Source organism: Taudactylus pleione, unplaced genomic scaffold (assembly GCF_031769625.1).
Source record: "Taudactylus pleione unplaced genomic scaffold, aTauple2 ptg000685l, whole genome shotgun sequence".
In the NCBI taxonomy this organism is placed as follows: Eukaryota; Metazoa; Chordata; class Amphibia; order Anura; family Myobatrachidae; genus Taudactylus; species Taudactylus pleione.
The window spans coordinates 5,688,263-5,713,635 of NW_028285087.1; the positions used below are offsets into that span (position 1 = coordinate 5,688,263).

Sequence of the window (25,373 nt, forward strand, 5' to 3'; positions counted from 1 at the left end):
ATTCAAATCCCCGTCGCTACTGTATCTTTGCGCGTAGCACCTGTGCGAAAATTTGCAAATGTCGCAGCCGCCGGAATTTCTAATGAGGCGCCCACCAATGTCATCGCTGAGCCTTCGCTTGTGTACAAGAACGCAACCATTACTAACAATTAACCAGTGTTGAAAAAACCAAACCAAACAATTTGACCATGAGGTGATCTTACCTGTCATGTAATTCGTTTTTTAAGTCATTAATGACAACAATTACGAGGAGGAAACAAATAAGGCATCAACTAGTGATGCACTTCAATTTCAGTAGCAGCGCAAGACGGCGAGGAGGGGGAGAATAAACATGGTGGGAGGTAGGTTATGATACCTTTAACGTTGATCTCTATATTGATGCTTTCAGTCTTGTCTCCCATTTTAGCTTCACACGTGTAAGTCCCACTGTCTTCTATTTGGACATTGTTCCTCTCCAGGTTAATCTGACTTCCAATATTATTACCATCTTTCTGCCAGGAGGCCTGAAGAGGCAGCTCGGGATACGAAGTAATTTTCAGCCTCAGGTTTTCTGATTCCAGAAGAGTGACTGAAGGGTATGCCGAAACTGTACAACAAAATGAAGGATGGTTACTAAAGAAGATAAGGGCTCCTGCAAATAGTGTGCAGCAATTACAGTGATAAGCCCCCACCATCTCTCCTGGCTCAGGTCACGTGAGGCCCGGTTAGTGTGGCTGGCGGATTGTCACAGACTTTCAGGCCACTGGGAGACTGGAATGTAAGGCCAAAGAAATGAAAATCTAATGTCCATGGATAGATGCGGATTAGGATATTTGCCTGAAATGACCAAATTGGCCGCCAAATCTCCAGCTTCTGTGGACAATTTATCAAGAGAACATCCCATTTCATGCGCCCTGATATAGCCAGTGTCATTACCGCCATGAGATGCATGCATTGCTAACACAGAACTCTTTTATTGGCGGTCATGATAATTCTCATGGAGCAAAATGAACGCAATTTGGTTTCCTCGGCATAAATTGTATAGACAATAATTTCCCAGGGTTTTCTGAACACCACAAATATCCTGATGTGGCGTGATACAATGTAAGGAAGCTAATGAGGCTTAGCCTGGTGACTATTGGTGAACTCCACATTATCCACCCATCAGATATGCGGATGGCATTTTCTGTTGAGTCTCACCGTAGGTGAGCCGTGTTGGATGTCTCAGATGTCGGCACTGGAGTGAAAGCATTCTATATGACCCCACACAACTGTGGTTGTAAGTACAACAAGAAGCAGCACTGGCACACTAATGGGGACCTGTACAACGCCAAGAGATGACCTACGCAATGATATCTAAATTAGCTTCAAACTCAGAAGGAGCAATGTAACGTTCATCAGTGATCACAGTATGGTAGCAGAATATGGGGGACAATACCAGCGCTGTGACAGGAGGAAGGGAGAACGCTCAGTTGGGCATCTGCAAGTCTTGCCACCCATGGCTGCGGTCTTTATGCCGGAGGGGTCAATTTTAGAGCAGGTGGCATCTTTTTCTTTTTTTTACGGGTTGGCCCACTCACAAGTACATGCCAGTCTCCAAATGAATCTGCTTTGTGGGAAAATATAGAGTGCACAGTTCCATGTGCATTATCCGCAACCATATAAACATTTAAATTAGGCCCTCCCACCCTATTATTTCAGCTGTCCTGATTTTCTAAAACACGTGTCATTTCTTCCTATTTTTACTATGATTTTCATTAGTTTAACTCCTGGAAATATGGAAACATTGAGATCCCTTTATTTTATATACAGAGTGCTGGGTCCAGGGCGATCCGGGCGCACCGAGAGTGTTTTACGCTAATAATGTGCATCTTGTTCGCATAATAAAACAACCAGAAACGACAAAACTACTTTGCTAAGCTGCACTGATCGATGTGATGTGCGACATTTGTACATCTGTGTGCGACGGAGTCTGATTCCGTATACAAAGTGCTGCCATGCAGCGGCCGCGACTCTTTCTCACGCTAAGTACCCATCGCGCTTCGTCTGTGACTTTGTACGTGTTTACAACTAATTCCTGTGCCCGACCTCTGTAGTAAAGTGAGTGGTGTTTCACTGTGCCTACGATGCGAAAATAAAGAAAAAGACTTACGTTACATCTCCCGCCGCGGCTCAGTCGCATCATGCATCTTGCGCCGTATGGCTAGGTGTTTGAAACATATAAAGGCCAAGATTTATCAAGGAGTGATATTCTTGTGATCACTCTTACTAATCTTACATGGTACCTCAACCAATCAGCTGTCATTTGTCAAACACATGAGAGTTAGGAGGTGATTGGCTGGAGCACCATTTAAGATTAGTAATGAGTGAAAACAAGGATATCCCTCGTTGATAAATCTGGGCCAAAGGCCACCATTTGAAGGCAAATACCAGCCACATTTTTAGTTTAGTATCACTGTAATACTAACGAAAAATTCACTGGTATTTACCAATAATTAATTACCCTTCCAGCGAGGTCCCACGATGGCCTCATCCTCGGCGAGGTCCTTCGCCGGGCTGCTGGCAACCTAACGCTGCCAGCGATGGGGCTCTGGTGTTATGCAGATGCATGACGGTCTGTCTGCAAATGTGCATGACACGGGGACCCGGCAGTGGTGAGAGCGATGCTGCGACAAGCAGCGGAAATCTTAGATTACCGCTGTTTGTTAAATGCAGAAACGAGGACACAACCCCTTTAGCGAGCACTAAAGGGGTTATACTTCGTCGGTAAATGGGGGCCAAAGTACGATCCTGTGCGATTGAAAGTGCCAGTTCACTGGCACCTCCTCTGCAGACTGCGCATTGCTTGTGGTTTGATGGGATTTTGGAGGGTTTTTTTTAAATTCTGGATTAACCACTTAACCCCCCCCCTTTTAAAAAAAAAGAAATTCACCTTTTTTAAGTTAGTAGAGTATTTTTAAAAATATATTTAAATATTTTTTTTTATAAATATGCCCCTATTTCAGCTTTTTGCTTATTTTATGGAGCATTATCCTCTCTACAAGTCTGCGAGTGAACCTGAGAGACAGCGGCTTATATTGGTCATTCCTTTGGTACGCATGCGTTGGTGTGTTGCTGGACACTTGTATTGTTTTGTGGTACAGTATTGTTTGTCACTGATGGAAGGAGGTTTATTGCATAAAACAAATGAAGCACTTATGTGTGTTTATATTAGAAATAATATTACACTATGTTATATTTGTGCATTTTTTTTTGAATATCTGGGATTTCTGAAGCCTGGAAAGGACGGGGAAGGAGAATCTCTGGGAGATGGAAAATACCACAACAGATAAGCCTTACATACTATATATTTGGTATGCTTTGAATTGGATGGTTTTTCTCACATATCACATATTTGAACACAGGGACAGATCCAGCACAGATTAGTATTGCGATCGCAGCTGTGATTATGATTACGCACGGAGAAAATATGCTAATGAGTGCTATGGTAATGCCGTCACACAGCCAGCATAACGACACCCACTGCTGCCCGCTACCGCTATCTCACATCCGTAATACCCTGCAGTCCTGCGTATACATCGGTAACATCAGCCCCTCATGCAGAATTACAGCAGCCCTGACCTTACTCAGAAATTGCTAACCTTGTTGCATGCAGTGAGTACACAAGCTGCGTATTCCGTTGCAGTAGTTAATTTATGCACGCTCATGTAACGGTGTCAAACGGACAGGCACGCCTGCGTTTTTCTGACCACTCCCACGTCACCACCCACAAACGCTGACCTGCTGTTACTCACTCTGAGATGGCAGTACGCACCATCGACCAATATTCATGCTGAATCAGGCCCACAGTTCACAAAGATTTTTATTACTACACTAGATGGCGCTATTTCTCACCCTTTACTTACTATATATACTCTCATAGCAAACATCACATCCCTCAACCCAAACTGTTGCCACCTCGCGCATTTCACCATCACCTACCTTGGAGGACATAGAGTTCCACTGTTTGCATTGGAATCTTTCCTTTAATGCAAGTGTAATTGCCAGAATCCGAGGGCTGTACCTTAGTCACTTCCAAGTTGTTTGTGTCGTGAGATGGGACATTAAAACGTTTATTATCTGTAGAAGGGATCAACAATAATGCAAGATAATTATTTACTTATAAACTGGTGAGTTCCTGTTACCCAGTACATTCCTCATCTGTTCACCCCATACAAAGAGGACAAGTGGAAGGATACCTATTGCAACCAATCAGATTCTAGCTATCATTTATCTAGTACAATCTATAAAATGGCAGCTAGAAGCTCATTGGTCGTTATGTTCAATGCCTCCACTTGTCCTCTTTAGACGTTTTGAGTCGTCTCCCTTGTTAGTATAGTAACTTTAAAAATAATTTATTATACACAAAGTAAAAAGATCATATGATATTCAGTGTACATCGAAAAAAAAGTACAAAAAACCTGTATTTGGTACAACATGGGAAAACACTGTTTATTTCAAGGTGTCCAGAATGCAAGTCCCACAGACAGGGGCGTTTCTAGAGAGGAGGGGGCCGTGTGCAGTCTCTGACACGGGCCCCCTCCTCTCCGCCCAGCGGCCGGCAGCGCGCTGAGCTGTGTGCGGCCAGCGCCGGAGTTATAGACTCTGGGCACTAGAGTGTGCCCAGAGTCTATAGTGTATGCACAGGGCACTGGGAAAATGGCTGCAGCGGACGTTTTTCCTGTACTGCGCATGCGCAAACGATGGGAAAATGGCCGCTGCGACCATTTTCCAGTCGTTTTACAGCGCCGGACCCCCGCGCCGACTTGGGACTCCGGAGAGGTAAGTAATGTTATGGGTGCAGGGTGTGCGGTGCGGGGCCCCCCTGGACCCAGGGGCCCGTGTTCCCCACATGCCCTGCACCCATTATAGATACGCCCCTGCCCACAGATGAGACGGTACGATTCCATCTATATGCTTGCGATCTCCACTTATAATTTGAATCTGCTACGCCAAGAGGACATCTATTCTTCAGCGGCTTTTCTAGAACATTTTCCAGATGTAGAACTAGTTCTAATGAGGATTGATTGACACCCATTAGGGGCAGGGGCAGCTCTAAAACTTTTACTGTTTGTTTATTATATATGTAATCTCACCTTTCTACTCTATACATACAGCTGTAGCTGCTCTTACTTATCTTACTTTACACCTCACCTTTCTCATTAGAGCGATGCCCTGGGGTGGCTGGGCTGGGCTGGTTTGGGGGTGTCCTGCACCCTGGATTTGATCCCCTGTATGTAAGGGACCAACCCTACAGAGGTTACCTGGATATGGTGGGTGGGCCCATAACCTTGGCCATGATTATGCTAAAAACCTCTATTTATTGCAAACATTTTATTGCAAAATGTATTTATACATATAATCAATCAGTAATTTGGAGTTGTGCACCTGTGATTTGTCTTTTTTTTGTGTCTGCATTAACAGTCTCAACAGGTAGCAGCTCCCGTTATATATATTCAGGGTGTGCAGTCTAGGACTCCTTTCCCATATAGACCAGGTAAAGGTAACCTGCGGTTCTGCAACTGCTGAGGAACTACAAGTCCTAGCACTGCCTGAGGTGGCACACATCTGGTAGACTGATTCTATTACTATCTTGCATAGGATATAAAACCGCTAACAGCTTTACCTTGATAGTCTTTCGACCAGCTTTTGTATGTGACAAGCGGACGGGAATGGCCAATCTTTTTCCACTGAATTTCCCCCTTCGTCATCACATTACAGGGCAGAGTGATGCTGTGTTCAGCCTGAGCTATTATCCTGACACCAGATGCCAGACACAGACCTGAAATAAGGGTACTGAGCATTAATGTTTTCCTTTATATGCAATTTCGCCAATCACTAATGTGCCAATAGATGAGGTAGTACACATGCAGAAGGGCGGGAACAGCATAACAGTGTACCCACATCTCTCCCCTGTATATTTATTTCTAATGCAGAAACTACTCTTTAGTCCTTTAGATTATGATATTACATCTGCCCAGTTATCTGTACTACGTCCATAGGAGACGTAGGGGAAGAAAAGAGATGAGCGACTTCATGCAATACAGGGACCACCGTATAAACCCCTTTTTCTCATTTAAATAATTTCATCCCCATAATAAAACCTTGGCCCACAAATCCATTCGCTTTCCCGTACGCCCGGGAGCTTCTGACGTCGAAGTAGTCATGTCCCATCACTAAAGGGAACTCTCACTTTTGCGGTTTCTAAATGAGCTCCATTGAGTCGCCACTAAGTGTCTGCTCACACTCACATGTCTGAAAACACAGGAGGGAAGCGCTGAGTGTCCATAATTCCTTCTTCATGTCCCGTCGTTGCTCTGATTTCCTGATGTCTGTGACGTGTCTGCTGTTCCTGGCTCTCAGGCGTATTCAGTGCTGTGAACAACATAGGGAAGTGACCATTCCATAACATACTGATGAACTTAGGGCCTAATTCAGACCCGCTCGTGAGCGCAGGACGCTCGCAAGCGGGTCGATGGTGCCCTAATGCGCATGTGCACGACGGAGGGAGCTCCGTCGAGTGCATGCGTGAGACCCGCATAGCGACAGCCAAGCTGTCGTTACGGGTCTTGCACCAAAGGGGGCGTGCTGTCGATGGTGACTGACAGCACGCCCCCTTTGGTGGGCGTGCCGGGGGGCGTGGCTGCCAGACGGAGGCGTTCCCATGGGAACACCTACCGTCTGGGTCCGGCCCCACTGACATCACTAGTGATGTCAGTGGGAGTGATTTTGGCTCTGATAGAGCAAAAATCACTCCTGGGCTTGCGGCCACGAGACCCTACCGCAGGGTCTCCTCGCAAGCCCGATGGTCGCGATGGTCTTGACCATCGCGACCATCATCATGGCCACTCGCTGTAGCTGTGGGTGGTCACCCACAGCTATACGAGCGGCCAGGAGGCCGCTCCAATAAGAGGTAGGAGGGCCCTGATTCAGAGCGAGCGCTCTGGTCAGAGCGTCCGGCTCTGAATCAGGCCCTTAATATGGTGTGAAAGATAACAGAGGAATACAATTGAAATATTGTATATTTTTGTGTTGTGTTTTTTAGGTGAAGCATCAGAACAAGGAAGGGAGGGGGGGATACCAAGGCAAGATTTAAAGAATACTCGTACTCTGGGCTGCTAACATCAAGCACTCAAAGGAACTGACTCAGAGGTCGATGTCGGGCATAGTAGAGCGATTCTTGGCCACTGCGCGTTCATCCCGATCGTATCTGTATAGAGTCACAGATGTAATGTCAGGCGCACGCAGGGAGAAGTGTATTGGAAATGTATCAGGCTCCTGGGCAGTGACAGGGAGGTGTTGCAGCAAAGCACGGAGATGGCCCATATTAATGGCGTGTTATGGGAGTGTCGCAGGCGTGTTGGTGAGAGTAGCTGCGTACGCAGACTCTTGATCGCCCACATAGGAGGCCGTACACCGACGAGGAAGATGCAGCTACCATTGGGCTGGTGCACATTTCAATGGTGCGACCGATGGTGGCATCTTAAGCTGGCCACACACATAGCTATATTTTACACGATTTGGCCGATTTCAACGAATCGTGACGACAAATCGTGTAAAATATGCCAAAATCGTGAGTCCCCACTCACGATGCGATGCGTGTCTCCGCTGGTCGCACATCGCATCGACAGATCTGCTGTGCAGTAGGGCAGATCTGACAATCTAGGACCCGATGCACTGTGACAGTCTGGATGCAGGAGAGATCGTATGAAGATTGGACACCAAATCTTGTGCAGATCGTGTGCAGATCGTGTGCAGAGCTGCCGGGGAGAGTTTCAATGGAAATCGTACACATCGGCTGATCATGAGCACATCGCTATGTGTGTGGGCACCTTAAGTATGCGCCAATAGGTATTACAGCGTGTGCGGCCGCTGCCAGTCCTTGCACATTCAGCCAACAGGAGGTACAAAAGGGAGGGCTTTGTATAAAGTTGCAGACGGGAGACCACCAATAGACGCAGCTGCGGGCGCTTCTGTGTCCCCCCCCCCCCTGAATCAGGCCCAAAGTGCGTTTCAGTAAATCAGAGCAATCCTGATGATGGTGCTCCAGTCATAATGTAAGCAGCTTACCTTGTACACACACTCGCACAGATACTTGCACACACAAGCACAAACACTTGCACAGATACTTGTGCACACACGCATACACCTGTACACACGCATACATCTGCACAGACACTTTTGCTCACACATACACAGATACTTGCAAACTCATCCACAGACACTTTCGCACACACGCACAGACACTTGCACGTACACAGACACTTGCACACATACGCACAGACACTTGCACACATACGCACAGACACTTGCGCATACACGCACAGACACATGCAAAGACATTTGCACACACGCACAGACACTTGCGCACATACGCACAGAATCTTGCACACATGCGCACAGACACTTGCACACATACACACAGACACTTGCGCATACACGCACAGACACATGCAAAGACATTTGCACACATACGCACAGACACTTGCGCATACACGCACAGACACATGCAAAGACATTTGCACACATACGCACAGACACTTGCGCATACACGCACAGACACATGTAAAGACATTTGCACACACTTGAAAACACAAACAGACACTTTCACAGACACTTGCACACGCACAGATACTTGCAAACACTTGAACATACACTTGCGCACATACATGCAGACACATGCACACACACGCGGACACTTGCGCATACACGCACAGACACATGTAAAGACATTTGCACACACACGCACAGACACTTGAAAACACACACAGACACTTGCACACACACAGATACTTGCAAACACTTGAACAGACACTTGAACACACACGCAGACACTTGCAGACACATACAAATACATTTGCACACCTGCACAAAACTTTACAAAACTTTTCACTTGTGCACATACATGCACACGCACAGACACTTGCACACACACATGCACAGACGCTTGCGCACACACATGTACAGACACTTGCGCGCACACATGCACAGACACTTGTAGACACCTGCACAGATACTTGCACAGACACTTGTAGACACCTGCACAGATACTTGCACACACATGCACAGACATGCACAGATACTTGCAGACACTTGCACAGACACTTGCGCACACACATGCACAGACACTTGCGCACACACATGCACAGACACTTGCGCGCACACACGCACAGACACTTGCACACATACACGTACAGACACTTGCACACATACACGTACAGACACTTGCACACATACACGCACAGACACTTGCACAGACACTTGCGCACATACACGCTCAGACACTTGCAGACACATGCAAAGAACATTTGCACACATGCACAGACACTTGCGCACAAACACGCACAGGCACTTGCACACATACACGCAGACACTTGAACACATATGCGCACAGACACTTGCACACATACCGCTCAGACACTTGCACACATACATGCACAGGAACTTGCACACATACACACAGATACTTGCACACATACATGCACAGACACTTGCACACATACACGCACGGACACTTGAACACATATGCGCACAGACACTTGCACACATACCCGCTCAGACACTTGCACACATACATGCACAGGGACTTGCACACATACACGCAGATACTTGCACACATACACGCACAGACACTTGCACACATACACGCACAGACACTTGAACACATATGCGCACAGACACTTGAACACATACCCGCTCAGACACTTGCAAAGAACATTTGCACACATGCACAGATACTTGCACACATACACGCACAGACACTTTCAGACCCATGCAAAGAACATTTGCACACACGCACAGACACTTGTGCACACACGCACAGACATATGCACAGACACTTGTAGACACCTGCACAGATACTTGCAGACACTTGCACGGACACTTGCACACACACATGCAGACACTTGTAGACACCTGCACAGATACGCACAGATACTTGCACACACATGCACAGACATGCACAGATACTTGCAGACACTTGCACAGACATGCACAGACACTTGCGCACACACATGCACAGACACTTGCGCACACACATGCACAGACACTTGCGCGCACACATGCACAGACACTTGCGCGCACACATGCACAGACACTTGTAGACACCTGCACAGATACTTGCACGGACACTTGCACACACACATGCAGACACTTGTAGACACCTGCACAGATACTTGCACACACATGCACAGACACTTGCGCACACACATGCACAGACACTTGCGCACACACATGCACAGACACTTGCGCGCACACATGCACAGACACTTGCGCACACACATGCACAGACACTTGCGCGCACACATGCACAGACACTTGTAGACACCTGCACAGATACTTGCACAGACACTTGTAGACACCTACACAGATACTTGCACACACATGCACAGATACTAGCAGACACTTGCACAGACACTTGCGCACACATATGCACAGATACTTGCGCACACACGCATAGACATTTGCACCGACACTTGCGCACACACGCACAGACACTTGTAGACACCTGCACAGATACTTGCATACACACATGCACCGACACTTGCGCACACACGCACAGACACTTGCACACATACACGTACAGACACTTGCACACATACACGTACAGACACTTGCACACATACACGCACAGACACTTGCACAGACACTTGCGCACATACACGCTCAGACACTTGCAGACACATGCAAAGAACATTTGCACACATGCACAGACACTTGCGCACAAACACGCACAGGCACTTGCACACATACACGCAGACACTTGAACACATATGCGCACAGACACTTGCACACATACCCGCTCAGACACTTGCACACATACATGCACAGGAACTTGCACACATACACACAGATACTTGCACACATACATGCACAGACAGTTGCACACATACACGCACAGACACTTGAACACATATGCGCACAGACACTTGCACACATACCCGCTCAGACACTTGCACACATACATGCACAGGGACTTGCACACATACACGCAGATACTTGCACACATACACGCACAGACACTTGCACACATACACGCACAGACACTTGAACACATATGCGCACAGACACTTGCACACATACCCGCTCAGACACTTGCAAAGAACACATGCACAGATACTTGCACACACACGCATAGACATTTGCACCGACACTTGCGCACACACGCACAGACACTTGTAGACACCTGCACAGATACTTGCATACACACATGCACCGACACTTGCGCACACACGCACAGACACTTGCACACATACACGCACAGGCACTTGCACACATACACGCAGACACTTGCACACATACACGCACAGACACTTGAACACATATGCGCACAGACACTTGCACACATACCCGCTCAGACACTTGCACACATACATGCACAGGCACTTGCACACATACACGCAGATACTTGCACACATACACACACAGACACTTGCACACATACACGCACAGACACTTGAACACATATGCGCACAGACACTTGCACACATACCCGCTCAGACACTTGCAAAGAACACATGCACAGATACTTGCACACATACACGCACAGACACTTTCAGACCCATGCAAAGAACATTTGCACACACGCACAGACACTTGTGCACACACGCACAGACATATGCACAGACACTTGTAGACACCTGCACAGATACTTGCAGACACTTGCACGGACACTTGCACACACACATGCAGACACTTGTAGACACCTGCACAGATACGCCCAGATACTTGCACACACATGCACAGACACGCACAGATACTTGCAGACACTTGCACAGACATGCACAGACACTTGCGCACACACATGCACAGACACTTGCGCACACACATGCACAGACACTTGCGCACACACATGCACAGACACTTGCGCACACACATGCACAGACACTTGCGCACACACATGCACAGACACTTGTAGACACCTGCACAGATACTTGCAGACACTTGCACGGACACTTGCAAGCACACATGCAGACACTTGTAGACACCTGCACAGATACGCACAGATACTTGCACACACATGCACAGACACTTGCGCACACACATGCACAGACACTTGCGCAGACACTTGCGCGCACACATGCACAGACACTTGCGCGCACACATGCACAGACACTTGTAGACACCTGCACAGATACTTGCACAGACACTTGTAGACACCTGCACAGATACTTGCACACACATGCACAGACACGCACAGATACTAGCAGACACTTGCACAGGCACTTGCGCACACATATGCACAGATACTTGCGCACACACGCATAGACATTTGCACCGACACTTGCGCACACACGCACAGACACTTGTAGACACTGCACAGATACTTGCACACACACATGCACCGACACTTGCGCACACACGCACAGATACTTGCGCACACACGCATAGACATTTGCACCGACACTTGCGCACACACGCACAGACACTTGTAGACACTGCACAGACAAGAGTTTTATTTTTGTTGCGTCAGTTTCAAAGTTGCTTTCAACATCCACCATTGTTAAAAAAAAATATGTCCTGAATACTGATCCGGTACCTGTGGTCTATGCTGCAACTGCCCGGAATTACCTGACTAGCATCAAGCAATGGTTTTCTAGTGACCATGGATCAAATACTTTAATATTTTATTCATTTTCTAAAATCACCTTTTGCCATGAAAGCAATAAAAAGCAAGCACAGTGATAACAGATTGTCTGTGCTTCTCATTAGATGACAGAGTTCCATGGACAGCAGACGTGTTCTCTATAACGACGACTACATTACACATTACACTGACGGCGAGCAGGCACCTGTGGCACAGACACCATGATTTATTTCCCTGCTTACGTAGAATACGTGATTTTTACAGAGGGGTCTGAAGTGGTTTTGTGGCTGCCAGCCACCCCCACGTACAGCTGCTATTATCCTATTTCCCAGTATACAGGGGTGAAAGAATCGTTCATTTCCTGTTGTTGTGGGGAGACCGCAGGGAAATGAGCGGGTGAGAAGGAAGGGGGGCTGTGCAGCAGCGGCAAGACAAGCGTTAGAGAAATATGGGAGACAGAAAGGTGGGGTGTGGCAGCAGACTGGGGGGGGGGGTACAAAGAGTGGGGCGATGACAGGACAGACAAAAAAGAGAAGGACTATATCAAAAGATTATGTGGTATACCATATACAAGGATAAGGGAAAATTTGGATAGAATTAGAGCATTTACTCTGTATGTAAGGACAACTGCACAGTACCACTTATTACTCTGTATGTAAGGACAATAGCACAGTACCACTTATTACTCTGTATGTAAGGACAATAGCACAGTACCACTTATTACTCTGTATGTAAGGACAACTGCACAGTACCACTTATTACTCTGTATGTAAGGACAATAGCACAGTACCACTTACTCTGTATGTAAGGACAACAGCACAGTACCACTTACTCTGTATGTAAGGACAACAGCACAGTACCACTTACTCTGTATGTAAGGACAACAGCACAGTACCACTTACTCTGTATGTAAGGACAACAGCACAGTACCACTTACTCTGTATGTAAGGACACTGCACAGTACCACTTACTATGTATGTAAGGACAACTGCACAGTACCACTTACTCTGTATGTAAGGACAACAGCACAGTACCACTTACTCTGTATGTAAGGACAACTGCACAGTATCACTTACTCTGTATGTTAGGACAATTGCACAGTACCACTTACTCTGTATGTAAGGACGCTGCTCAGTGCCACTTACTATGTATGTAAGACACCTGCACAGTATCAACTACTCTGTGTGTGGGGATATTGCTCAGTACCACTTACTCTGTATGTAAGGACATTGCTCAGTACCACTTACTCTGTATGTAAGGACAACAGCACAGTACCACTTACTCTGTATGTAAGGACAACTGCACAGTACCACTTACTCTGTATGTAAGACACATGCACAGTACCACTTACTCTGTATGTTAGGACAACTGTGCAGTATCACCTACTCTGTATGTTAGGACAACTGCACAGTATCACTTACTCTGTGTGTGGGGACTACTGCACAGTACCACTTACTCTGTGTGTGGGGACTACTGCACAGTACCACTTACTGTGTGTGGGGACTACTGCACAGTACCACTTACTCTGTGTGTGGGGACTACTGCACAGTACCACTTACTCTGTGTGTGGGGACTACTGCACAGTACCACTTACTCTGTGTGTGGGGACTACTGCACAATACCATTACTCTGTGTGTGGGAACTACTGCACAGTACCACTTACTCTGTGTGTGGGGACTACTGCACAGTACCACTTACTCTGTGTGTGGAGACTACTGCACAGTACCACTTACTCTGTGTGTGGGGACTAATGCACAGTACCACTTACTCTGTGTGTGGGGACTACTGCACAGTACCACTTACTCTGTGTGTGGGGACTAATGCACAGTACCACTTACTCTGTGTGTGGGGACTACTGCACAGTACCACTTACTCTGTGTGTGGGGACTACTGCACAGTACCACTTACTCTGTGTGTGGGGACTACTGCACAGTACCACTTACTCTGTATGTAAGGACATTGCTCAGTACCACTTACTCTGTATGTAAGACACCTGCACAGTACTACTTACTCTGTATGTAAGGACACTGCTCAGTACCACTTACTATGTATGCAAGACACCTGCACAGTACTACTTACTCTGTATGTAAAGACACTGCGCAGTACTACATACTCTGTATGTTAGGACAACAACTGCACAGTATCACCTACTCTGTATGTTAGGACAACAACTGCACAGTATCACCTACTCTGTATGTTAGGACAACAACTGCACAGTATCACCTACACTGTAAGTTAGGACAACTGCACAGTACCACTTACTCTGTATGTTAGGACAACTGCACAGTATCACCTACTCTGTATGTTAGGACAAATGCACAGTACCACTTACTCTGTATGTTAGAACAGCTGCACAGTACCATTTACTCTGCATGTTAGGACAGCTGCACAGTACCATTTACTCTGTATGTAGGACAACTGCACAGTACCACTTACTCTGTATGTTAGGACAGCTGCACAGTACCATTTACTCTGTATGTAGGACAACTGCACAGTACCACTTACTCTGTATGTTAGGACAACTGCACAGTACCACTTACTCTGTATGTAAGGACACTGCTCAGTACCACTTACTCTGTATGTTAGGACAACTGCACAGTACCACTTACTCTGTATGTTAGGACAACTGCACAGTACCACTTACTCTGTATGTTAGGACAACTGCACAGTACCACTTACTCTGAGTGTGGGGACTACTGCACAGTACCACTTACTCTGTATGTTAGGACAACTGCACAGTACCACTTACTCTGAGTGTGGGGACTACTGCACAGTACCACTTACTCTGTGTGTGGGGACTACTGCACAGTACCATTACTCTGTGTGTGGGGACTAATGCACAGTACCACTTACTCTGTGTGTGGGGACTACTGCACAGTACCACTTACTCTGTGTGTGGGGACTACTGCACAGTACCACTTACTCTGTGTGTGGGGACTACTGCACAGTACCACTTACTCTGTGCGTGGGGACTAATGCACAGTACCACTTACTCTGTGCGTGGGGACTAATGCACAGTACCACTTACTCTGTGCGTGGGGACTACTGCACAGTACCACTTACTCTGTGTGTGGGGACTACTGCACAGTACCACTTACTCTGTGTGTGGGGACTACTGCACAGTACCACTTACTCTGTGTGTGGGGACTACTGCACAGTACCACTTACTCTGCGTGTGGGGACTACTGCACAGTACCACTTACTCTGTGTGTGGGGACTACTGCACAGTACCATTACTCTGTGTGTGGGGACTACTGCACAGTACCACTTACTCTGTGTGTGGGGACTACTGCACAGCACCACTTACTCTGTGTGTGGGGACTACTGCACAGTACCACTTACTCTGTATGTAAGGACATTGCTCAGTACCACTTACTATGTATGCAAGACACCTGCACAGTACTACTTACTCTGTATGTAAAGACACTGCGCAGTACTACATACTCTGTATGTTAGGACAACAACTGCACAGTATCACCTACTCTGTATGTTAGGACAACTGCACAGTACCACTTACTCTGTATGTTAGGACAACTGCACAGTATCACCTACACTGTATGTTAGGACAACTGCGCAGTACCACTTACTCTGTATGTTAGGACAACTGCACAGTACCACTTACTCTGTATGTTAGGACAACTGCACAGTATCACCTACTCTGTATGTTAGGACAAATGCACAGTACCACTTACTCTGTATGTTAGAACAGCTGCACAGTACCATTTACTCTGTATGTTAGGACAGCTGCACAGTACCATTTACTCTGTATGTAGGACAACTGCACAGTACCACTTACTCTGTATGTTAGGACAACTGCACAGTACCACTTACTCTGTATGTAAGGACACTGCTCAGTACCACTTACTCTGTATGTTAGGACAACTGCACAGTACCACTTACTCTGTATGTTAGGACAACTGCACAGTACCACTTACTCTGTATGTTAGGACAACTGCACAGTACCACTTACTCTGAGTGTGGGGACTACTGCACAGTACCACTTACTCTGTGTGTGGGGACTACTGCACAGTACCATTACTCTGTGTGTGGGGACTAATGCACAGTACCACTTACTCTGTGTGTGGGGACTACTGCACAGTACCACTTACTCTGTGTGTGGGGACTACTGCACAGTACCACTTACTCTGTGTGTGGGGACTACTGCACAGTACCACTTACTCTGTGTGTGGGGACTACTGCACAGTACCACTTACTCTGTGTGTGGGGACTAATGCACAGTACCACTTACTCTGTGTGTGTGTGGGGACTAATGCACAGTACCACTTACTCTGTGTGTGGGGACTAATGCACAGTACCACTTACTCTGTGTGTGGGGACTAATGCACAGCACCACTTACTCTGTGTGTGGGGACTACTGCACAGTACCACTTACTCTGTGTGTGGGGACTACTGCACAGTACCACTTACTCTGTGTGTGGGGACTACTGCACAGTGCCACCTAATCTGTGTGTACTGGCAACTGCACAGTAACACAAAAAACACTTGCACAGTAATTTTTTTGCTCTTAATAGCTGCGCTCATTATGTTAAAAAATTATGTTGAAAAATGGGGAAATTTATTTATTAACACTTTCTTATATGGAGCAGCATATTCCGCTGCGCTTTACAATTGGAAACATTTATAGAACAAAACAGGGTAATAACAGACAGATATATAGGTAGGAAATCAGCCTGTACCCTAAAAAACGGCAAACACATATTGGATAACAGTATAGATGTCTGTTACTGGCCAAAAGCAAAATATTTGGGGCTCTTCAAAAGTTTCAAAAGGCTGATTTTTTATTTTTGTTTTAACAACAGTGAAAAACAGAGAAAGTTTTTGTCACCAAATAAATGCTCTAGTTAAATTTAAGGATGCATTAAAATTAGAGATTTGCGGGTTCGGTTTTACTTGGTTCTTTTCGCAAGTTCGGATTTGTTCGGTTTGGCAATCCAAATCACGTGATAGCCGATAGCCAATAAGATGCCGTTTTTGAGACCGAACATATCCGAGTAAAACCGAACCGCCCATCTCTAATTAAAATGCCTGTAAGCTGATTTTTTTGTGTCATTTTGAGAACCTGTGCACTAGACGATAAAAGTGAACGATATGGACGGTAACAATATCGTTCATAGCGTTCAGATTGTCCAGTGTGTATGCACAATATCGTTAATGATGCGCACTCCCGCAGATCGTTAACGATGTCTTCCATCGCCTGAACTTGCAGGCCAATCTGACGATATTGTCAGATTCTGCAAGTTCACGCATGTTGCCGGATGATATCACTGAACGATATCGTTAATGATATCAATCAGTGTGTATGCTATTATCGTTTGCATGGGACAGCCCGGGTGATCAAGGCTAAACACTAGACGATATCGCTCATGGGGCATATCATCTATGTATGAGCCTTTAGGGAGGTGCCCTTAAAATAGGGATTATTTTGCACCTGCTCTTGGGCTGCAAGAAAAAAGCTGTGTTAAATCGTATTGAAATTTTATTGGGGTCACAGCTGGGGACCCACGGCACCTACAGCCGCGCACAGTTGCTATTGCTGCTACTTGTACAGCTATACCACTAATACTGGGAAACTGACATGAAAGTGAATAACACCGCTTTTCCACCTAAGTCCAGGGTTTGATCATTCGACCCGGGAATCCAACCCTTGTCCCCTTTAAGGTGCATACACACACAACGATTTTTTTAACGATTATCGTTAAACGATATTGTTTAACGATAATCGTTTGAAAAAATCGTTAACTTTCTGAGTCAAACTATGAACGATTATTGTTCATGCGCGTTCACGTTTGTAGTTTGTAGTTCAGTCAGACTTGTCAACTCAACGATTTTCATTAAGTTAATATGCAAAAATCGTTTGTAGTTCATAAAAATCGTTCATTACATTAAATGAACATAGTAAATGAACAACTTTAGTAAACGATTTTAGTTCATTTTTTCAAGGTAGAAAATCGTTTACTAAAATCGTTCATTAACTCAATCGTTGTGTGTGTATGAAGCTTTAGACCTAGCAGCAACCCCCCAGGTAAACCCTGCAATAACAGAGGTTGTGGCTGTGGTGTAAAAGGGGCATAAGAGTACTGTTATTACCACTGATTTTCCTTCAAACCACAGCAGTAATGGTGTGTACACATGGTACGATTCTAATGAACGATATCGATCAACGATAAATGGTTCATTTAGTTAATTTTTATGCAGCGAACGATCAACGAACGACTAACGGTGCACATGATCAATAACAATATCTATGGTCGTCCGTACATGCAGGCCAACTTGGACGATTTCAACACGATTTGCATGTAAAGAGATGACTTCACTGAAATGTCTATCATAGATATCTGTCAGTGTGTACAGCCAAAATCGTTTGCCCTGCACTACAGAAAGTTGGAGGGAAATCTATCAGCGATATCATTGGTTGTGCAGGTTGTACCGTATGTATGCAGCATAACATCCACTGTGGAGGTCAGTGTTTCTAAAACTCGGGCATCAGGACCCCACACCACACAGGTCTCGTTTTCCAGGTCACCCAGCAGGTGCACAGGTGTAATCATTACTCACTGACACATTTAAAAAGATCCAGGTGGAGCTAATTATTTAACTTGTGATTCTGTGAGGAGTCCTGGAAAACATGCACTGTTTGGGGTCCTGAGGACCGAGTTTGAGAACCTATGTTCTAGGTGCATGTAGCAATTGTGCTGGTTTGGATATAATGGATGTATATACCAAAGGTTCCCAAACTCGGTCCTCAAGGCACCCGAACAGTCCGGGTTTTAAGGTTGACCATAATTTAATTAATTAGTACCTTAGTCAATTTGCGTTAACCACCTGTGCTCAACCAAGGAGATCTCTAAAACCTGCGCTGTTGGGGAGCCTTGAGGAAAGCGTTTGGGAACATCTGCTCTATACTGAGAGACATGTAGACGTGTGTAGGGTTGTATGCAGTCAGTGTGTGGGTGGATATATACCTGTGAATAGAAGTATTTAGGGGGGATGTGGTGGGTTTCTGTTATATTTGATGTTCACCAGAGATAAACTCTGATTTACCAGTCACTTCCGAATATCACGTTTCGCTCACCCCCCCCTTCCTCCCTCACCGAGACCCCCAGCCGCAGAACTCCCACAAAAATGACTGCACCCAATCAAGGCCACAACACAGTGGCATAAACCCATAGGCAGCCCTGTGGATTCACATTTATGATTGCTAGCCAGAGATAATGCGAATAGAGAGGTGGATAGAACGGACAATGGGCTGTGCCAGAGGCCTACCTCCCAACAAAGATTTATATTCTGCTGAAAAAGGATGGCAAAATGGCGCCGATTCCTGCAGAACGCAACAGACGTAGCCTCATGATTCTGAATCTGGGACAGATTATACCTTAATTAAATCAAAGCTTCAGGCAAAATAAAAAAATAAAAAAAACAACTACATAGCAGACAAGTATCTCTGAAATGGTCGCACACTGACACGTTTGGAAGATAGAGCTAACGTGCCGCAAACTCCGTTCTGCTGAAGTAACTGAAGAGATATTAAAATAAAATTCCCTCTTCAACTGAGAGATGTCGCTGAGGGCAGGAAATGAAAGGAATAATGTCTGCATCCGAGGGGTTCCTGGCACCATCTCTGCTGTCAGCTCAGTGGTGATGACATCATAGGACTTAAGTATTTATTTTAAATAGATGTTCCCAGTCGTGGATTACGGCCTGAAGCTTTCTTTCAACAGAGCCCATCGTGTTGGTCCCAAATGTACAAGCACCCAACCAACTTTATGTTCTTCTTGTCTAAAGAAAGCATATTCTGAAGTAACTGAGGTAAAGCTTTGATCTCCTTTAGATCCACAACCTCCAGTTTGATCAAGAACCGTGGCCCCTCATATTCTGCGACACAGAGCTGAAATCGGTTACCTCAATCCTCAGGGAGCACATATATAGTTATAAGCAGTACATGGGGGCTCCCTTCCAGTTTATCAGCCTTTAGAATGAGATTAGACTAGATTGACTTAATAACTTTCATTTTCTATAAGCCACTGTAGGGTTATAATGCCCCAAGTATATAATAGTTACGGATGCAATTTTTCTCTGTTTCTCAGGCATATCGGCTAATATTTGGGGGTGCGGAATAGCTCTTCAGTCTCAGGGATGGGAAGAACAGCCAGATCTCCCCAGGATCCTCTACTAGTTTCCCCACAGATGTCTATAAAAATATTTCAGAGATTGCATCTTGTCAGACCGAAGGATTTTGCGCTGTCTCTATTCCTAGTCCCAGAACCGACGGGCGCTAGGACCTCTCCACTTCTAAAAACCTGCACTTTAGTAAATATTTCCTCTAGGTTTTCTTCTCTCGGTCTGAGTCCACATTTAATACAATGCAATATTTTGGGGAAATGGAAGTTCAACACCGTTATAGGTGGCTGTAATATTTATTTAGTAGCCAAAAGCTACCACCACTATTTACCATGCTGAGACAGAGGCGTATCAATGCCAGGTCCACCACAAAGCACCCCCCCCCCCTTCCTAGCCCAACTGGTGGCCGTGGCGCCATCTGTCTGGTATTTTTGGTAGAAGATTGAAGAGTCATCACTATCACTATTGATGGCGCCATCTTCAGAATATATCACAGGAAAGATAGTGATGCCAGCTAAAGGTGGGTGGCACCTTTCTGGGTGCAGGGTGTGCAGTACAAAACCCACCTTGACCCAGGAGGAGCCCATGTCCCTGCTACCACTATGGATACACCAGTACCAAGTCTGGCGGGTTCTCCAGAGTTTTGCCGATTGCGTTTGAATAAATAGGCCCCTTAGTATATTTACACTAACATCACTACATAATACTCTGTCCTGTGTATCGTTGTCACAGTTTGGCTGTCTCTGATGCCCAGAACCTGGCATTACATGGGCAGCAGCACAGAAATATACACTGTACAGAGCAGAGAGAGGGGCAAGGTCTCAGCTGGCTGCGTATGAGGTTAGAACCAGCAGCGAGTGGCTTCTGTGGGTGAGATGGTCTGGAGATACAGACGCTTACTGTAGTTACAGGATTGTTCTCTCATTCCTGGGTATGTGGCTGAGGTTTCAGGTCTCTGGTGAGAGCAGCTTTGCCAACAGGAAGAAGTGGGAGGTGAGTGTGTGAAAAGGAATAATTATCCCCACAAGCAGAAAATAATAGTTCATATTCTCATAATGTACTGTGTAGGTCCCTAATTTCCAGGGACTGTCATAGGTCCTAAGGGCTCTTCAGGACATGGCTATGTGAGGTGACTACAATCTTTTACAGTAGAAGATGTATTATTATTTACAGTGCTCACATTATCCTAATGAGCGCTGAATTGATGACATCATAACTCACTGATTATAAGCAATGATGCCAGCAGTGTTTACACGGAATGTAGTGGAGATGTTACCAAGCCTTGGGGCATATTTATTAAACCAATTTAGCAGGAAATCCCCAGAAAACTGGCCATTACCGGATCCCTCCCCGGTAACAGACACTCGCGTATGCGCTGTCGGATGACTGCGCAGTAGGCCATACGAGGTCTCGCAGAACAAAGTAAAGTACGATCAGTTTCCCAAAGCAACCAATCAGCTTCTAGTTGTCATTTCAAAGATTGTGCTAGATAAATGATAGTTAGAAACGGATTGGTTGCTCTGCGCAAATTCTCTACTCCAAGGAGGAGGTTTATCAAATCTTGGAAAGAGACAAAGTGGAGAAAGATAAAAGGCTTGAATCACCTCCCCATTATTTACAGGACTTGAAGCATATTCTAGAGCTGGGTTGCATAGGCAAACGCCGGGGGGTGGGGGGGTTGCCTGGAAACCCCCCTCCCCAATGCTTCATGTTCTCAGTATGACAAATTAAATAATTAGAACCACCTGTGGGTCTTTTAACATGTGTCAGCCATTAATGAAAACACTTGGGCACCAACTAGGAGATCTGTAAAACATGCACTGTTATAGACCATCAATAGGGCTAATTATTAATACCGTATAATCAGTGCTTAAAGTGGTCCTAGAGAAGTGGGGGAACTCACCCTCCTCCCCCTAAAAAAATAACAATGCGCACGGTGAGCTGCAAAAAAAGGGTCATGGCTTTCAAAAGAAGGGGGCGTAGTCACAAAATAAATGGGTGTAGTCACACAATTGTATTCCCAATTCAAATTACACCACTCAGTAGCACAATCTTGATTCACCCGATTCACATTACACCACATAGTAGTGGCCCTTATTCATGTATGACACACAGCAGTGCCCTTTTTACACCATGCCCACATTTGTGCCCCTTATACACAATGCCCACAGTAGTAGTGCCCCTTATACAATGCCCACAGCAGTAGTGCCCCTTATGCAAATTCAATACCCATTGTGGTGCCCCTGATGCAGTCCCCCCAATAGTGGTGCCCATTATGCAGTGCCCACAATAGTGGTAGTGCCCCTTTTGTCAGTGGTCCCAGTAGTGATAGTGCCCCCAGTAGTGGTAGTGCCCTTTATGCAGTGCCCATAGTGATAGTGCCCCTTATTCAGTGCCCCCAATAGTGGTGCCTCTTCTGCAGTGCCCTCTGCAATGCCCTCAGTAGTGGTGCCCCTAGTAGTTTTGCTCCTTATGCAGTAACCCTTATTCAGTGCCTCCAGTAGTGGTACCCTTTATGCAGAGCCCACAGTAGTGGTAGTGCCCCCAGGAGTGGTGCCCCCTGTAATAATGCCCCAAGTAGTAGTGCTCCCTAAGTAATTCCCCCAGTTGTAGTGCCCCCAGAGTAATGCCCCCAGTAGTTGTGCCCCCTAAGTAATGCCCCCAGTAGTGCCCTCTAAGTATTGCACTCTGTAGTAGTGCCCCCTGAATAATACCCCTTGTAGTTGTTCCCCCTGAGAAAGCCCCTTGTAATTGTGCCCCCTGAGTAATGCCCCATGTAGTTGTGCCCCCAGTAGTAGTGCCCCCTAAGTAATGCCCCCTGTAGTTGTTCCCCCTGAGAAAAGCCCCCTGTAGTTGTTCCCCCTGAGAAAAGCCCCCTGTAGTTGTGCCCCCTGAGCAGGGCTGCCACCAGAAATTGTGGGGCCCGGTACTAATAAAATATTCAGGGCCCCCCTGGGAAAGAGCATAGGACAGGGAAGCCCCCCCTTATTGGGGGGGCAGGTTAGGAAAGGCTGGAGAAGGGGGAGGCAGGGCTGTTTGGAGTAGGGGAGAGGCACATGGCAGGGGAGGCTGTCTGGACTTGGGGGGGTGGACGCGCAGTGAAAGGCTGGCTGCATTAGGAAAAGACTGGCTATGCACTTACCTGCAGCCAGCAAAAAAGCGTCGGTGTCATTTCAAATAAGGCAATGGCCGGGAGCCAATCACAGCTCGCGGCCCGACAGTGAATCAGAAGCGGCCACTGCTGATTGGCTGCTCGCGGACCGATAGCCAATCAGAAGCGGCCACTGCTGATTGGCTGCTCGCGGGACAACCAATCAGGAGCGGCCGCTCCTAATTGGTTGTCGTTCTGCAAGCAGCCAATCAGGAGCGGCCGTTTGGCTGCCGTTCCGCTCGCGGCTGAAAACTTATTTGGAATGCTGCCAGCCGCAGCGTCTTCCACCGGGCCCCCTCTCTGTCCGGGGCCGGGACAACAGGCCCGGCAGTCCCCCCCTGATGGCGGCCCTGCCCCTGAGTAATGCCCCCTAGCCCGTAATTGTGAAGCCAATACAAAAGAAATAAAACCTAATACTTACCTTAAGTCCCGCTCCCGCGTCCACTGCCGTCGCCTACTCCGCCCGGCTGCTCCTTTGAACTATGGGAGAGACGTCATGACGTCTCTCCCATAGTGTACTGCACTCAGCTGGAGCCGGAGCTCATAAGTGAGCTCCAGCCTCCGGCTGCTGCTGGCACTGCGGGGAGGGAACCGGGTGCCAGCTGGTAACAAATTCTCAGTGGGCGCCCAGCAAATGCAGCCTCCCTGCGGCACCGGGGTTAGGTGGGTCGGAAGAGGAGGCGGAACTGGTTCCATCTCCAAAAATAAGTGACGGAACGCAGTTCCGTCCTCTTCCGGCCCACTTTAACCCCTGCGTATAATACACTATCCAGTGGATAAGGAGACCAATATGTACATATGTGCCCAGGGCAGTGCTAGGGGCAAATTCAATGCCCCTGCCTCTGCTGCTCCCCCAGACTCCCGGTCTTGCTCCAATGCCCTGGCATAGGACCCACATCTGACATAAAAACATTCAGCTCAGGCAGGATGGCACTACAGCCGCATACTTACTGTGATTGCTGGACCTGTATATGCTGGAATTATGACACACAAACACAATACACTTTGCATGACGCATATTAAAGCTGGATAAGTAATTATGTCCTTCTCATGGACTGGCCACACTTGCTCTGAAATCAAGCAATTGGAAATTTCCCTCTAGAAATGCTGTGTTTGCCACTGACGTGGATAGATCCCCTTCAGTTTCTGCCACTTCCAGGTACAGAAACTGAAGGGGAAATATACCTTTCCGTTAGGCAGCCTGTGGCACTCCAGATATTGTGAAACTACACATCCCAGCAGGCAGCTTTCCCTGCCACAGTTTTGCTGTTATGACATGCTAAAACTGTGGCAAGGCATGCTGGGATGTGTAGTTCCACAGCATCTGGCGTGCAACAGGTTGCCTAGAGAAAGACTTGTGTATTATCACAGTGCATAATGCTGCTGTCATGAGCCTTACCAGTAGAGGGCACCAGATACACAGCTGTATTTGTGCTATAATAACAGTTCGTACATCCGTTTATGCTGCATTAAGCTCTT

General features: G+C 46.6%; 1 protein-coding gene across 2 annotated transcripts in view; it reads right to left on the reverse strand.

Annotated features, from left to right (window-relative positions):
• The window catches only part of CD4 (CD4 molecule), a 55,333-nt gene extending 30,400 nt beyond the window's left edge, over nucleotides 1–24,933 (reverse strand). Inside the window, exons 1-5 of one of the 2 annotated variants that reach the window (XM_088456050.1) lie at nucleotides 24,846–24,933; nucleotides 6,270–6,393; nucleotides 5,645–5,800; nucleotides 3,961–4,098; nucleotides 356–586 (exon numbers count right to left, since the gene is read on the reverse strand). In XM_088456050.1, the coding sequence (XP_088312176.1) occupies nucleotides 356–586; nucleotides 3,961–4,098; nucleotides 5,645–5,800; nucleotides 6,270–6,321 (577 nt within the window). In that variant the 5' untranslated portion in view covers nucleotides 6,322–6,393; nucleotides 24,846–24,933. Of the gene's footprint in view, nucleotides 1–355; nucleotides 587–3,960; nucleotides 4,099–5,644; nucleotides 5,801–6,269; nucleotides 6,394–19,052; nucleotides 19,120–24,845 lie in introns of those variants that run through there. The other variant, XM_088456051.1, reaches the window with a different exon arrangement.
• Nucleotides 24,934–25,373: the final 440 nt, after the last annotated feature.